The sequence below is a fragment of the Gymnoscopelus braueri genome, assembly GCF_963280865.1.
Source record: "Gymnoscopelus braueri genome assembly, chromosome: 12".
In the NCBI taxonomy this organism is placed as follows: domain Eukaryota; kingdom Metazoa; phylum Chordata; class Actinopteri; order Myctophiformes; family Myctophidae; genus Gymnoscopelus; species Gymnoscopelus braueri.
Genome location: NC_137614.1, coordinates 45,723,610 through 45,741,121, shown reverse-complemented (window position 1 = coordinate 45,741,121; position 17,512 = coordinate 45,723,610). Strand labels below are relative to the sequence as shown.

At 39.1% G+C, this 17,512-nt stretch overlaps 2 protein-coding genes across 2 annotated transcripts in view; both read left to right on the top strand.

Annotated features, from left to right (window-relative positions):
• The window catches only part of LOC308096964 (inositol monophosphatase 1-like), a 10,227-nt gene extending 2,567 nt beyond the window's left edge, over nucleotides 1–7,660 (top strand). Inside the window, exons 5-9 of the mRNA XM_080444493.1 lie at nucleotides 1,371–1,416; nucleotides 1,515–1,623; nucleotides 4,911–5,019; nucleotides 6,062–6,213; nucleotides 6,778–7,660. Coding sequence (XP_080300619.1) covers nucleotides 1,371–1,416; nucleotides 1,515–1,623; nucleotides 4,911–5,019; nucleotides 6,062–6,213; nucleotides 6,778–6,920 — 559 coding nt within the window. The 3' untranslated portion in view covers nucleotides 6,921–7,660. The remainder of the gene's footprint in view (nucleotides 1–1,370; nucleotides 1,417–1,514; nucleotides 1,624–4,910; nucleotides 5,020–6,061; nucleotides 6,214–6,777) is intronic.
• Nucleotides 7,661–8,658: 998 nt separating this feature from the next.
• prim1 (DNA primase subunit 1) lies at nucleotides 8,659–16,440 on the top strand. The gene is made up of 13 exons (XM_080444492.1): nucleotides 8,659–8,886; nucleotides 10,679–10,836; nucleotides 11,929–12,035; nucleotides 12,206–12,279; nucleotides 12,441–12,577; nucleotides 13,257–13,315; nucleotides 13,758–13,869; nucleotides 14,690–14,776; nucleotides 14,886–15,018; nucleotides 15,423–15,492; nucleotides 15,590–15,723; nucleotides 15,885–15,983; nucleotides 16,076–16,440. The coding sequence occupies exons 1-13, from the start codon at nucleotides 8,775–8,777 to the stop codon at nucleotides 16,093–16,095; spliced, it is 1,302 nt and encodes a 433-aa protein (XP_080300618.1). The 5' UTR covers nucleotides 8,659–8,774; the 3' UTR covers nucleotides 16,096–16,440.
• Nucleotides 16,441–17,512: the final 1,072 nt, after the last annotated feature.

Here is a 17,512-nt window from a genome sequence, read left to right as displayed (position 1 = left end):
TTTTAATCGGGAAAACCTTGCTTAAATGAGGGTGGCGAAAGTGGCAGTTGTGAACAATGCAACAACACTTGCAAAACTGATATATCAGTTTTGCAAGTGTTGCGGACAGGTTACTGGCAAAAAGATTTTTTATTTTTTTTGAAAGTCTGCCCGAGGTTTGTTAAGTGCCATGTCCTATGCTTTTTTAATCCACTCAGCTGGGTAACCACACTGTATGAACCTAGCTGTCATATTGTCAGCTTTTTGGATATAGTCCTCAGTTGAGGTACATACTCTCCTAAGTCTGAAGAACTGACTTTTAGGAAGCCCTCTCTTGAGTGGTGTGGGATGGAAACTGCTTGCCAATATTAGAGTGTTCTTGTCCGTTTCTTTCAGGGGTGGTAAATAGGGTGCAGTTGTCTTTAACGACCCACATGTCAAGAAAATGAACCTTTTGCGCGCTGTATTCCATAGTGAATTGTAGGTTGCTGTTAAAGCTATTCAATAGGTGGTAAAAAAAAATCTTGCAATTCATCAACAGACTTTGATATAGACAGAATACTCAATAATCAATATAACTATGCCATTTCAAGATCTTGGGCAGGTGTGCATTTCGTTCTGGGTTAAAAACATAATTTTTCTCAAAAAACCCATCATGCAGGTTTGCAAAGTTTGCGCAAATGGAGCCCATACTTGTACCAGACACCTGTAAATAAAAATCGCCATTGAAATTAAAGTAATAATTTTTCATGACCCAATTAGTAAGGTCAATGATGACCAGTACAACCACAGTCTTCTACTGTTAGTCATGGGAGCGGACCAGTATACAGTGAAAGGATTATCCACACTCTCTTGAGTACTTTATGTTCTTTTTATTGGAGATTTGCACAGTAGCAGCAGTCTACCTAGAGAAACGGACGCGTTTTGGCACGTCGGCCTTCCTCAGCGTTTCAAACGGTTTGAAACACTGAGGAAGGTCGACGTGCCGAAACGCGTCCGATCTCCAATAAAAAGAAACGTTTTTATGGTCTTATGGAAACTACTCAAGAGTAGTGGACAATCCTTTCACTGTATATCGTCAAGAATTTGCACCCAGTTCAATTGTAAGAGACTACACCTCAAGACTCCCCTTGAGTTGAGCGTGTCTTCTCCTGACGGACTTAATCTGGTAGCTGACCAGTATAACCACAGTCTTCTACTGTTGGTCACTGGGAGCTGACCAGTACAACCACCGCCTTCTACTGATGGTCACTGAGCAGTTGGGTCAGTTTAGTGCTTTGCGCAAGGGCAAATCATTGGTCCCATCAATTCATCAAAAATCTGTAAATTAATAGGTATTACAATAGAATAAAAGTTAACATGCTCGTGTTTTCATCTGATTCTGATCTCAGGTTTCCTTTCGTAGCGATATCTATTGCCTTCGCTGTCGACAAACAGGTATACACAATACTACACACAGTATTACCCAATACTATTGCACGTAATACTACCATGGTACACAACGGTAGTTGACGGTATTGTGTTGTGTTCTTCAGGTGGAGTTTGGCATTGTGTACAGCTGTGTTGAAGATAAAATGTACTCCGCTCAGAGAGGAAGAGGAGCATTTCTCAACGGAGTCCCTCTACAAGTATCTGCACAGAAAGGTACTGTATCTATCTATCCGTGTGTGTGTGGTCAGGGAAATGTGAATCTGTGAATCACTCATTCAATGCATAAAGTACCAGGAAAATGGTACCGCAGTATGTGTGGTCCGATTGGATGGATCTTAACGACCTATGGCTGCCATCGTTTGCAAATTACAGTTGAAGTGGGTGGCGTCCGAGTATACAACTGTTGTGCTTAACAACCACATCATCACAGATCCGCTAAATTAATGCATGCACTCGAGAGCCTCCATTCTAGGAATGAAGCGACCCCACAGTACAACACTGGACCAGTCTGAGCCTGCAAGGAAAACTGGCTTTACCTCCTTTTGCAATCCTCTCACTGTCACACTGAGTCAGTCCCCTTTAAGTGTCCCCTTTAACTTTTATTTTAATTTGTAAATGAGCAAATAAGAGTGTTATAGACCTACAAAATGAAATACAAATAAAATCATAACACAAAATCAAACTAGAAAAAGTGCTCCTCGGAGCACAAGTCTCCGCCAGGTCAGGTAGGTTATTATGGCCTCCTGGTAGCGCTATAACAGGCCAATGTGAAAAGGAGGGCATTTCTTCCTTGGCAAAGTGGGAATCTATGCGGAAAATGTTATGGAAATCGCATGCTGCGTTCAGGATTTGAGGCATTTTGTTCAAAACGAACCAATCCTGCAAACTTTGGCAGGTGTGTGTTTATGACGAGGAACACCCACGGGATCGGTGTGTCTACGACGTCATGTGTGTGTGTTGTGCCTTGGGATATTTAGCTATGCACACTTCTCTGGGGCATGACATGATCTGTTTACTGGGTTGTAACTGAACTGAACCCGATCACTCCCTGATGAAGACCATGACACTTGTGTGACGGCATAAAGTCCACCTACCACACAGATGGACTTTTGGTCAAATTGACCTTTTTTTCCTGCGTTATCATTGGCCACTGTCTCCCCTCGGGGCTCCATACGTCCTAACACCTTCTTCCCCACTCAGCGGGGATACCATAGTCTTATAAATATTATTTCAATCCCACTCACATCTCACAGGTATACTACGCTTCATTTGACTTAGAGACAGAAAGCTAAATCTGATATATAACTTCAGTTACACGTATTAACTTTTCAAAAAACTAAAAATACAAACATATACCACACACTGTAGGCCTACAGTAGTAGTCACTACAACACTCACTTCTACTGTACAGTATGTCACAGGAGCAATCCATATGAATTCAACAGTTAAAGCATTATTCCTTTTCACATTGGCAAAGTAATCACCGAAAATCATTATTCAATATACCAACAGTCACACAAAAGTTCTACAGCCAGTCCAGTGCTTTTCTATTCCGTATATACAACATACCATCATGTCAACAAAATGTTTCCCTCAATACAACAGTCACAACAGGACTCCTAAAATAATGCTATACTATGGTATTATGAAAACATGGCATCTGTCTACCTAACATGCTATCTAAATTACATTTTAGCCTTTGCATAATCCTGCAAGGTCGTGCTACAGGCTTTTTAGACAAGTATACGTACAACCCATACAGTAAACAGATCCCGTCATGCCCCAGAGAAGTGTACATAGTTACTATCACAAGGTAAAACACACACCTGAGGTCATAGGCGCCGATGCTGTGGGTGCTCCTTGTCATAAACACACACCTGAGGTGGTGCTCAGGGGTGCACTGGGCGCTTCGCGTGACACCACGGCGTTCCATTTTAATCATGCCGGACATTGGGGCCGGCCACCAAAAATCCTAGCGCGACCTCTGATTATCTGATATATATATATATATATATATATATATATATATATATATATATATATATATATAATATATATATATATATATATATATATATATATATATATATATATATATATATATATATATATATATATATATATATTATATATATATATATATATCATTCACTTATTTAACCACATGAACCCTAGCATGCCTATTCTGGGGCGAACATTCAGCAAATGGCATGTCTACAATCTCACAACACCTCAGGCCAAGGAAACACCTTTGCCCTGCATTTTTCACATATACCTTTTAGAGCGCCACCAGGAGGCTGAGTTTTGTAAAACATTTTTTTTGCTCTTACTCCTTCAGATTCTGTCCAAATATCACGCAAATCGGTACACAGTATGTATGTATGTATGTATATGTATATATATATATATATATATATATATATATATATATATATATATATATATATAATATATGTATATATATATATATATATATATAATATATATATATATATATATATATATATTTATATATATATATATATATATATATATATATATATATATATATATATATATATATATATATATATATATATATATATATATATATATATAATGTTTTTTTCCCTCTGTATGACATGTTCTATTCAAAAAAAGTTAGAGATTTTTTTCATTCTTTGGAACTATGGTTGGTGTCATTGAAGGCTGATAACTGGGACTAAGCTACTACTTGGGAAGGGCTTTCAATTTGAAATATTATCTAGATATATAGACCTTTTCAAAATACCAAACTAGAGTTTGCCACCTTGAGTGTCCCTGATTAGTGAAAATTCTGGCCTGGGCCCATGGACTAAAATGGTTCAAAGGACTGTCCATTGACCAGATATGACCGCCTGGTGGATCTGGTCTCAGATAACATCAGAGAAGTACAGGAAAGGACAACAAAAATGTATAAACACAGTACTGTAAAATCGGACCGGTTTGATCACAACGGCGCAGATATTGTGTTAATTAATTAAATTAAGAAACAAATCAGTTATTAAGTTATTATTTTTTAAATAGACTGCCCATTTGGAATTTATAAGGACATTGTTTTACATCCAAACTTATGAAATATCAGCCTTTAGTAGAACGTATTATGGCCTTAGGATATAATAAACTGTCAACTTATTGTCCTTCCGTTTGGGAGTATGATACCGGCACGTTGAATCATCAATGTGTTATCTACCCCCCCCCCCCCCTCTGTGTGTTAATAAGCCTGTGCATCCAGTTTGATCTGGTTTGACCCCAATGTAATCTTCTCCTGATCAGTGTTTGGATCTATTATGTATGTGCTTCTTGTGCCGATCCAAATGAAATAATTCATGTGTGTGTGCGTGTGCGTGTGCGTGTGTGTGTGTGTGTGTGTGTGTGTGTGTGTGTGTGTGTGTGTGTGTGTGTGTGTGTGTGTGTGTGTGTGTGTGTGTGTGTGTGTGTGTGTGTGTGTGTGTGTGTGTGTGTGTGTGTGTGTGTAACAGACATCCACCAGTGTGTGGTGGTGACAGAGATCGGATCAGAGAGAGATGATTTGTCTCTGTCAACTATGACCTCCAACATCTACAGACTGTTGAAACTACCTGTTCATGGGTAAGATGACACTACAAATACTATACAGTAATACTACTGTTTAAATCACGATACAAATACTACAGTAATACTGCTGTTTATCACAGTACGAATACTACAGTAATACTGCTGTTTATCACAATACAAATTCTACAGTACTGTTGATCACAATACAAATACTATAGTAATACTGCTGTTTATCACAATACAAATACTACAGTAATACTACTGTTTATCACAATACAAATACTACAGTAATACTGCTGTTTATCACAATACAAATACCACAGTAATACTACTGTTTATCACAATACAAATACTACAGTAATACTGCTGTTTATAAAATACAAAATAAAACTACTACAGTATACAGTATTACAACACATTACTATTACACATTAGAACACATTAATACATATTTCTACACTTTACTAAACATTACTAAATGTGTTTTTTTTATGGATTGAATACTTTATTAGCAGGCTTGTTAACAATACAGTAGTACTGTCAAAGGTTATGCTAAAGGGTTAACACAAAACGCCCCAGGGAAGGGGGCTTGTTTCCATTGTGGTCCATTGTACTCAATTCATCAGTAATACATATCGTCTCTATCGGGTGGAAACCTCATATGTCTAAAACTGTTACTTTTCAGGATTCAAAAGTAGCTAGCTTCACAAAGAGAGCAAAGGATCGATAAGCCGAAAGTGGATCTGCTACTTTTTGATGCTTTTGTGTGACGCTGTAGTAAGATAAAGTTAATTTACAAAAAGTTAGAATATGGAGATAAGAGGTTTCAGCATGATCACATACAATACAATACCGTACAATACCATACAATACAATACATATTGGTAGAAAAAAGCATCAACAGATATATTCATTGTGTGTGTGCGCGTGCGTGCGTGTGTGTGTGTGTGTGTGTGTGTGTGTGTGTGTGTGTGTGTGTGTGTGTGTGTGTGTGTGTGTGTGTGTGTGTGTGTGTGTGTGTGTGTGTGTGTGTGTGTGTGTGTGTGTGTGTGTGTGTGTGTGTGTGTGTGTGTGTGTGTGTGTGTGTGTGTAACAGGGTGCGTGCGGTGGGGACGGCAGCAGTGGACATGTGCCTCATAGCGACAGGAGGAGCAGACGTGTATTATCACATCGGGATGCACTGCTGGGACATCGCCGCCTCGACGCTCATCGTCTCCGAGGCTGGAGGTGTCGTCATGGATACCGACGGTACACACAACACATCAGACATCATCATCACCACCACCGCCCATACACATGCTGGAGTCAGCCAGTCAGTCAACCTGCTTCAACAGCCAGTGAACCAGTCAGTCAGTCAGCCAGCCAGTCAGTAAGTCAGTAGTCTCTCGAGCCAGACTGTTGACTTACACAACTTAGACAAAAAAATGCTTCTGTCAAGCAGTCTGTGCAAAGGAAAGGAAGTGATGAAAACGATCCGGGAGTAAAACAGATGTCCCGTCTCCTCCCCGCTTCCGTTTCGACTTTGCAGTCGCTTACATTTGTCCTACTGTAAATCCAATTAGTCGAAGCATAATATATCAGAAATGGGAAATCAAAAATGTTGTTTTAAATATGTTTATAGCATATCTTTTCAGATGACTGCTTCCTTTCTCTGCTTTCGAGAGGTGTAGTTCCAGACTCTATGTAGCATTCGGAGATTGTGGAATAGTTGTCTGGCTACGCGAGACTAGTCAGTCAGTGAACCAGACAGTCAGTCAGTAACCAGCCATTAAACAGTTATTAAACAGTCGGTACCGTGTCGTCTCTCTCCAGGTTCTCAGTTTGACATGATGTCCAGGAAGGTCATTGCTGCCAGCTCTGCAGCCGTTGCCAATCGCGTCGCACAAGTGGTCCAGGCTTTTCCTTGTCGTCGCGACGATGAGGATGAGGAACTCATATTACAGAATGGACATTAAAGGGACATTTGATCTGTTTAGTAGTAGAATTCAAATCAGTTTAACCACGTTACACGTAATAGCTGATCTACAATGTCACAACACGTTGTATCTGCTTTTCTTTAAAAAAAAGAAAAGTGCTTTTATATATTTCTCAATGCTTTTCTCTCTCATGCTTTCTTTTATTTGCTGTTATCCTCCTGTCTTTTCATCTTTAATTTTAACCTATTCTTAGAAGCACATTGAATTGCACTTGGTGTATGAAATGTGCTATAAAATATATAAATAAACTTTGATTGATTGATTGTCAAACAATCTTGGACAAATTAGAAAAATGTGGAATATTTTTTAAACAACACAAATCTTGGATGAGGATCCCCAGTACAAAATCTTGGCGGTCGTTCAACCTCCACATCATCTAGTAGTCACTTGTACACATCGTGAAACCAAATTGTCATTTGAACAAATTGCAAATACTTCACATTCATGCAAATATTTCTAGATCGGCTTTTAAAGACAAATGCTGTTGTCCTTTAGACTATTATTTAGTCTGTTTATTTGTCTTAGTTTCTGCAATAATGCATGGTTACATTTGATGTTTTATTGTGTTTATCTATGATTATATGCTCTGTATCCTATCCCTCAAAAAGGCCTTGCCGTTTGTAATGCCACAATTGTATATAAGAATTTGTTCTTAATTTGTTCTGCCTGATTAAAGCCTCACTATGTTTTATTAATAAAATGTAATTTTGTCCAATCTGTATGGTAGAGTATGTTTATACAATATAACGTATACAATTGGGGTGGTTGTATTCTGTCCCTTTTAGTTTTTTAGCGAATGCAAAGTCCTTGAGCCAGTAAGTTGCCTCCTGATCTGCTGAATGACTCATAAATACTAACTATTTGGTAATAGTAGCAGTATAGTGATAGTACGTAGTTCCATGTTTAACTGAGTATAAACCCATAATGCTCCAGAATCCATCAGTGAGGCTTTATAAGTATCCCCCTGATGATGATATCACAGAAAAGTATTAATGTTCCTTACAAGTTTTTATGTTGATGCCAATACTTTCTTACTTTTACTCAAGTAAATGTTATGTTTTATTGTGTTTATCTATGATCATAAGTAAAGTAAAGTAAAGTAAGTAAAACATTTGAGTACTTCTTCCACCACTGTCTAGTGTCTACGTTGTGTTATATGCACAATAAAATAAAGGAAAGTATAATGTCTGTAATGTTTGTGAGTGGCCACGTGGTGGCGGCGTCTCACATATCCTGATGGAATCTACAACATGAAGAAGAACAAACCTAGAAAAAAAGCATACATACCAAGGATAAGTCAGTGACGTCACAAACAATCTCTTTCTCTCTCCACTGCTGGAATCGATAACGAGTGAATGACAATGTATCCTAAACTTAAAGGGATATTTCACTTTCAAATGTTTTATATATATATGTATATATATTTGTTTATGTTTATTTTATTTGAAAGTGAAATATCCCTAAGATAACAGCAGTTACAATTATTCACTCTAGGCTTATCAGCTATTTTTCTGTTCCTTATTTGGTTCGGTTATAAATATACAAGTTTTGTGCAAAGGATAAAAGTATACTGTAAATACAAGTTTTGTGCAACTGCAATGGAAAAAAAGTGAACTCCCAAATTATCCGGACGATAACAATCGTCGCTTGGTGACGACGTCACGGACCAGACCTTGTCTAACCGGATGTTAAATGGTTTTTCAGACTTTTCGCGCGCTCGGGGCATAAACATTAGACAACACAACACTCTGACAGCGGTGTTCAGATCATTTCTTCATAACATCTGATCAGTCATTTCTTACCAAATCATAAGCAGCTACACTGTTAGACATCATGCCAGTTAATGCAGATTATGATCAAGCCTCTCTGCCGGATCTGTTGCCTCTGTACTACCGGCGTCTGTTCCCGTTCTCACAGTATTACCGCTGGCTCAACTATGGAGGAGGTGAGTGCAGTGGGTGAAAAAGTACTCAAATGTTTTAAAGTATCAATACTGCAATGTAGAAATACTCTTGTTACAAGTAAAAGTCCGGAATAATACATTTACTTGAGTAAAAGTACAAAAGTATTGGTATCAAAATGTAGTTAAAGTATCAAAATGTAGTTAAAGTACTCATTATGCAGAATGTGCCATTAATTTAACACGTTTTCAAATGCATGACATGTATACAAATCTTTTGAAAATAGCAGATGTAGCTCAGCTAAAAATAGCTTGTTGATTGTCTATTTTCAAATGGCCAAAATGTATATAGGGCTGAAGTGGCTATTGTATGTTTTGTAATAATAATCAAAATCTACAAAGTAACTAGTAACTAAAGTTTTCAAATAATTATCGTGGAGTAAAAGTACAATATTTGCCTCTGAGATGTAGTGGAGTAGAAGTAAAAGTATAACAAATTGGAAATACTCCAGTAAAGTAAAAAATACCTAAAAATTGTACTTGAGTAAATGTACTTAGTTACTTTCCACTACTGGGTGAGTGTCTCTCTCAGCAGTGGTTCTCAGACATTTTCATGTCAAAGACCCTCAAACGTTTTAATTTCAAGGACCCCCATAATAAGAGAGTGTACACATGGAACCAAATGTTGGAAAGTACAGTTCAATACAAGGTCTGCTAAGGAGGATTTTAAAGGTTTAATGACATTCACTTTTACACCACATTCAAAGTCTTTGTCCTGGTCCTTCAAAAGTGTACAAAAAGTTTTAAGTGAAAATTCCATTCCAGTGATCCATGGCAGGTGTTTTTCTCTCACATTTCTAAAGCCTTTTCAACTGCAATGAAAAAAGAAATCTTTGCCTGCGGGTGTCGCTGGTGAGGGATTTTGCCTGTCAATCATCGCCTCTGCTCCGCCCCCCCCAAAGGAAAGGATAGGGGAGGGGAGGGGCGAGGAGGAGAGTGGGCGGGATTAATCGACTGTGACCTCACTGTCGAAGGGCCAAGCTCAGATTACTTTTCAGCCTAATTATTCAGAAAACCCCAGACCACAGAAAATCCACTGAATGTTCTAAGTTCAGGTTTTTTGGGTGTAATTGAGGTCATAAAACCCCAAATAAAACATTGAAAATAAAAAAAGTGAAAATGAATGTCATGATACCTTTAAACCCAAGAAAGCCTATGGCTTGTTTCCATTGTGGTCCTTATGCGGTATAAGTGTATGTATGCGGTATAAGACGTTACAGCATAGATGGAGAAACCTATGATCTGAATAGTCATTCTACAGTGCATTCTCTCATTGATTGGATTACCTCCTATATATATTGAAATTATAGTGAAATTAACCACTGGCATCCATCCCTAGTATTTTGGGCATGTCATAGGCAAAGATATAGCAGATATATTAGCTCAACTGTTCCTAATTTAGCTGGTGACCCCCTGGAATCCACTCAATGACCCCTGGGGGTCCCCAGGCTCCACGTTGAGAACCACTGAGTTATGGTAAATGAGTATAAAAAATGTATGATCATAAATTAGGCTTAAGAAAGCTGGGCAACTAAGGAAACTAAACTGGCCTAATATCTCTTAACTCATGTTTGGAAGAGCAATATTTACAAAATAAAGTTTGTGAATCGTGATAATAGATGCCGGTACTGTACTTTGACTGAACTCAAGATTCAAAATGGTACTGTCACCAAATCCACTAACTTTATAGTCCTTTTATGAGCCTTCAATCTCAAGATCACAACCAGTTAACCTTAGTGACAGGCTACATTGTGAATTTTCCTTTTCCAAACTTCAGTGTACAAGAACTACTTCCAGAATCGAGAGTTCTCCTTCACGCTGAAAGATGACATCTACGTGCGTTACCAGTCCTTCAGCACACAGGGCGACCTGGAGAAGGAGATGCAGAAGATGAACCCGTACAAGATCGACCTCGGGGCTGTCTACAGTCACAGGGTGAATGCTTGCTTCTTCCCATCGTTTCCATGGTCCTCTCTTGACCCTTTATTTTCATGTACAGTATGCATGCTTGGGTAACGCCCGGCGGGATCCGAACCTGGGTCTCCCCCGTGCAGGGAGAACCTCTCACTCCGCTATACAGCTCCGAGATGAGGTTCTATGTCGTTACCTTCCAGAATCGGGTGGACGTCCGCCAAGGCTCCGCTGTTTACCCTTTTGTATACGTCGTATCCCAAAACTAATGGTAGATTCCAAGCCGCACGGATGTTTAAAGTTTGGTTCGGCGCATAAAATTTTAGGAACGGAGCGAAACTACCCGTTTAAATCGCTTATTTAGTCAGCCTGTGGCCATGTTTCCCATTCAACCCGGAAAACCCCCCTACGTCCGCTGCCAGTACTGCTCCCGGTTTGGCTACAATGGGAAACATGGCCACAGGCTGACTGAATAAGCGATTTAAACGTGTAGTTTCGCTCCGTTCCTAAAATGTTATGCGCCGAACCAAACTTTAAACATCCGTGCGGCTTGGAATCTACCATTAGTTTTGGGATACGACATATACAAAAGGGTAAACAGCGGAGCCTTGGCGGACGTCCACCCGATTCTGGAAGGTAACGACATAGAACCTCATCTCGGAGCTGTATAGCGGAGTGAGAGGTTCTTTATGGAGCTAGAAGGGATGCTAAAATCAAACTTCTTAACCACTATCCTAAAGTGGAATCCCCCTTAGCCGGGGCAGGGCTCCAGACTGACTTTTTAGTTGGTTACAACTTTCTGCGCCTAACTTTTCCATATGCACCCACACATACGCACACATAGACTGACCTGCACTGGTGCGACCAATGACATTTTTTTTCAAGTTGCACTGTACAGATGTTTGGGTGCATGCACGCCGAAAATGGGTTCACTCTTATGCTCTGCAGGGGAGAGAGGCTCTGAGCCACTCTGCTACACCAACCCGAACTGTGACCTTACCCTTCAGGTCACAGATGGGGCTTAAAGGCAATAGGCATGCATGATTTGGACAAATCACACTGAATGCATAATGTTTAGAATATAGACACTGACGTAGTCTCTGTTCTCACCCACAGCCCAATCAACACAACACTGTGAAGTCTGGTACCTTCCACGCTCAGGAGAAAGAGCTGGTCTTTGATATTGACATGACAGATTACGACGATGTCAGAAGCTGCTGCAGGTAACTGAACAATTAGTGTTTATCTGAGAGAACAAAGACAAGAGTTTGTACAATTTCACACACGCACACGCACACACACACACACACACACACACACACACACACACACACACACACACACACTGATATTAAAAGGAGAGAAGCAATGCCATGCAATATTTCCATTTCAGTGCTGCAGACATTTGTCCCAAGTGCTGGACCCTGATGACTATCGCGATCCGTATACTTGATAGAGCTCTTCGAGGCAAGTTAAAAGAAACAATACTTTTGCCTTTGTTTTGATATCGAGCTGAGCATCTGGCTTGCGTCAGCTCATCTTTCATGGATTTAAAATTGTCATTGTGTGTAACTGTAATAATAGCATGGAAGGGAAGTGTAATAACTTATAATTTTGCATTATTCCAGATGACTTTGGTTTCCGACACTGCCTGTGGGTGTACTCGGGCAGGAGAGGAGTTCATTGCTGGGTGTGTGATGAAGCCGCCAGGAAGCTGTCTGTGGCGGGACGCTCCGCTGTGGCAGAGTACCTCAGCCTGGTGAAGGTGACTACCTCTCATACCTCCTCACAACGGACCTGTAAAAGCAGCGGTCCTCAAACTGTTTCATGTCAAGGACCCCCAAAAATACAACCCATTTGAGTTGTTAAAAGGATTTTAGAATATGACAAAATATTACAAATATTCCCTCCCAAACCACATTTTGCTTGGAACCCCCTGGATTCCCCTCAAGGACCCTGGGGTTCCCCAGACCCCATTTTGAGAACCACTGCTTTAAAGAATGTATCAAAGCAGCTATTAAGCCCTGGGCACAGTATTTTGAAGCTTTGCAATACATTATCATAACTCATTACCTAACCCAATTATTTAGACAGGCCCATAACCACCTAAACCCTATACACTTTGTTTACTCGGGACCCCCAGGGTCCAGGGATCCATCTTTGGCCCCTTAATTCTTCCCCCTCCACACCAAATCTCTTCCCCAAAAACAGCAGATCTACAAAATGTGTTGTGAAGTGCTGTCGTCGCTCAACGTTTGCCTATTTTTGCCAAATGTTCGCCTATTATTACAGGGACCCTAGGGGTCATGTGATTAGGGCACATTTATTCAGTCAACACTTCTTTTCAGTTGACGTTGTCATTTTTATCAAGCAACAGATAAATTAAGCTTTAGTTGTCATGAAGAAGCTGATGTTTCTTTTCATGTGTGATTGCGGTTGTGTAGGGTGGTGCAGATAATGTGAGGAAAGTAGTGCTGACAGATCCAATGCATCCTTTCATCAAGTAAGTAATCTCATGATTTGTATGTACGTATGTATGTAGGTATGCATATATGAATGTATGCATGACACTGTCTGCAATGACCCAATACACTTTATTGTCATCAAATCACAGCACAAGGCTATGAATCTTCACATGCTGTATTCTATCTCCAGTTCGATATCTGACACACAGTGAAACTTGCTGGTCAAAGAGGTCATTTACTGATTAAAAATAACGTCTGAACTATCGATTTGTAGAATAATGTGTGGAACAATGAAGATTGCATTTGAGCTCAGCTATGTACACCTCTATGGTTGTTTTAGGATGCAATTACGGTCATCAGGATTTGTTTTCATCAAGTTGCTTTTATTGACATATCTCATAACAATAATCATAATAATATCTCAATGAGGCATTAGTGCCATGTGTGGCTGAACATTCTATTTTCTTGTACTCTCAACAGAGAATCACTGGTGACGGTGGAACGCTACTTTTCTCAATATGCGCTGCATGGACAAGACATATTGGGCAGCAAGGAATCGGCAGAGAAAGTGCTGGCACTTGTGCCTGAAGATATCCTTTCTTAAATCATAATGTTACCCACACATGGTAACGCATGCAAAGTTCATGCTATCGCTTTTTTCTTCTGATTATTGTACCATGGATCGTGATGCATGCAGGTACAAAATAAACACTTTTTATCCAGACCAGGGTGTCCGGGGTGGTGTAGAGATAAAACACTTGGCCACCATCGCAGAGGCCCAGGTTTGTGTGCCAGAAGTGAACTTATAGCATGAAGTTATAGCATGTATCATAGAAATAAAGCTCTAATTAGTTCATTAGAAGAAATAAGGTTCTAATCCCCACTCATCCCTGTTCAAATCCGATCCGAGGTGCACCTCTCCTACTCCTACCTTTCCCAGTCTCTCACTGTATCTAGCTTAAATAAAGCATTCAAAAATCACAAAAGATGATCTTAAAAAGGACAAAGTTGGACTAAGTTGAAAGATGGCAATTTAACCCATTAAGACCTGAGGCCGATTCTACAAATGTGTTTCTCAAACCTTTTTACGTGCCAAGGACCGTGTGCCCCCATCTGAAAATGTTTTGTATTCAAAGTTTTTCAAACACTTTCAAGATTTTTAAAAACTGCTAGTTTTGAATAGCCAACGCTAAAATCTAAAATGACACAGATGCTTTCCCAGTTTTAATGGGTTAATCAATTTCATTTATTGGCGAGGAAAAATAACAGATGGTTCATGTAATAAATTAAATGTTTTCTTGTTTTTAATTGTGCTAACCTAACAAAGAGACAAAGCGCACAGAATTGTTATTGTACAGGAACATTCGCTACGTTGACCGGATCTGATCTTAACCTTAACCAAGTCCTTACATGTCAGAAAGGATCTGCTCCAGTATTTCCAGAGTGAGAAGAACCCTGATAAGCGTTGGGGAAGGCTCGCAGCTCAAGCCCGCAAAGGGGTAGATAAACACGCATGTGTGTCACAGTCACAATTAATTTATCCTTTCATTTGTTCAAGAATGATAGCATAAACATGTAGCATGAACGCTATAATTCTTCCTCTTTCAGCCTACTCTCAAGAAGGGCCAGCACTTTGATAAAGAGATCATGCTGCAGTACTGTTACCCACGACTTGATGTGAACGTCAGCAAAGGGGTGAACCATTTACTGAAGAGTCCTTTCAGTGTGCACCCCAAGACAGGTGAGCACAGTGGTCTTTTAACCACATGAACCCGAGGTACAAGATGCTCTTTCTCTTTGCGTCTTGTGTGGTACATGTATATAAGAGTAAAAAAAAAATGTTGTTCGGTTCCTCAGATATTGTAGCAGCATTAGTAAGAAAAAAGAACTGTATACACAACAAGAATAAAAGAGGGGATAAGTAAGGCAGTTATGACCAATGTTCTTGAAGGTTATCAGTCAACTAGGTTATCGGACCCTAGAGTCCCTATTGGGGCGAAAATCACATCGTATAGAGCACTGGGGGATCCCGGTCGACTAAGTATAGGGTTTCAGTCATTAATGAAGGTCCTGGTTGTATGGCTGTTGTAGCTGTAACAAATGGCTGACCCTGGCTGTCTCTTGTCTTGCTTACCTTTTGGCCAGGACGCATATCTGTTCCCATTGACCTAAAAGAATTAGAGAAGTTTGATCCCTTCGCTGTGCCCACTATCAGGTAAGCTATAATTCAAGTGTCTTGTGTCGCTTTTTTGTGCAATGCATAAGTATGTGTTGTGATGTTCACCGGAGCTGATTCGTTAACTTTTTCACAGTCAGATCTGTGAGGAGCTAGATCGACCGAGGATAGACGACGAGGAAGAGCAGGAGGAGGAGGAGGAGGAGGGAGAGGAGGACACCAAGGAGAAAGAAATCGAAATGGATGCAAGCGAGAAACGGAAGATCAGAGGTGCAACAGAGTCTTCCGTTTGACTTAAATATTTATACTTGACATGTGTGGTTATACCTTGTAATAAACTGTCTTTATCCCCAAGAAAGCTGGGTGGGAGCTTCTGACAGGGGTGGATTAACAGTTTGTGTCTACTCACAAAGGGCTTACTGTTCTTACAGATTACAAAAGAACAAGCCTGGCCAAGTATGTGAAATGCTTTGATCAGTTTCTGGATGGACTGGCCCGTTCACGCAAAGGAGAGCTTCTTAGAAAAAGTGGTAAGTATTAGTTTAGCTTTTTTTTGTTTTATTTTATTATTTGTTTTGTATTGGTACTTTATTAATGTTCATTTCATTTTTTTTTTGTACAGATCTTCAGAAGGACTTCTGAACTGGACAACTGACCATCAGAATGCTATGCAGCTCCCAGTAACAAAAATTGTACTACCATATGGACAGATTAGGCAAACTGATACTAACGGATCATTTAATTTAATTCTGTGGTGGAGAGGCTGATTTTTTTTTATTGCATTTTCCAATTTATGTGTTTTTGTATAATGCTGCTACACGCAAAGTGATTGGCTAATCTGAAACAAAAACTCAAATAATCTAATCTTATTTTCCTTATCTTTATAATGTTGTAGTATACATATGGTTATTTCATATTGTTTTTCTCTATGTTCTATTGTACAGTCTTACATTAACCAATTTGCAAAAATAAAACCGCTTTATACAACTTTGTCATATCTTTTTAAGGTTATGGCTTTGAATGCAAAACATGACCAATTCTTGTTTATTTGTGTTTAGTCAGCCATCTGTAAGAGGAAGCAAGTCGTCAGAGGGGACATGTTTATGGACCCTGGCCACTAATAGTTTATTTTATTTTATTTAGCCATGTAATAATGTATTATCTGTATAGTGTCTACAAAATAAATGTATAAACTAGTGGTTCTGAAAGGGGCAAAATGAGTTTATATAAATTAGCTTAAAAATAAATCTATCCACTTCAACCCTATTGAAACATTTTCAACACATATCTTCTATTATGGTGGTCACTGCCACTGTGGCACATGTTTTCAAATGGTCAAATATATTAATTTGGGGGTCCCCTTGACAAGAACTGTTTGAGAGTCAACTTGCATCTGACAACATTCAGCCACTAGATGTCGCACTTCACCCACATTCTGTAGAGAAAAGATTGCATGATAACTCCTTGACCATATAAAGAGATAAACAAAATCAATTAAAAATAAATGAAACAGTCTGGATGGATGAACCCAGGGTTATTATAATTATGGATATAACATAAACTATCCATGTTAGACTGCACTGTAAACCAGAGAACATAGCCAGAGAGGTGATAAATTACCAGTAGTGGAAAAAGTACTTAAGTAAAAGTATCAATACTGCATTGTAGTCTGGAATTCAAAATTGACTTGAGTAAAGTACAAAGGTATTGGCATCAAAATGTACTTAAAGTACCAAAAGTAGAAAGTACTCATAGTAGCAAATGTCCCATTTTATAAGTTTTCAAATGTATAAACGATATTTTGAAAATAGCAGAACTACAAGCTCCACAATCACAATGTGTCGCTTTGCAACGCATTGTGAACTTGTAGATCGGCTATTTTCAAATGACCAAAATGTATATCTGGGCTGAAGTGGTTTATGTATGTTTTGTAATAATAATCTAAATCTACAAAGTAACTAACTAAAGTTTTCAAATAATTGTAGTGGAATAAAAGTACAATATTTGCCTCTGAGATGTAGTGGAGTAGAAGTAAAAGTACTGAAAATTGGTAAAGTAA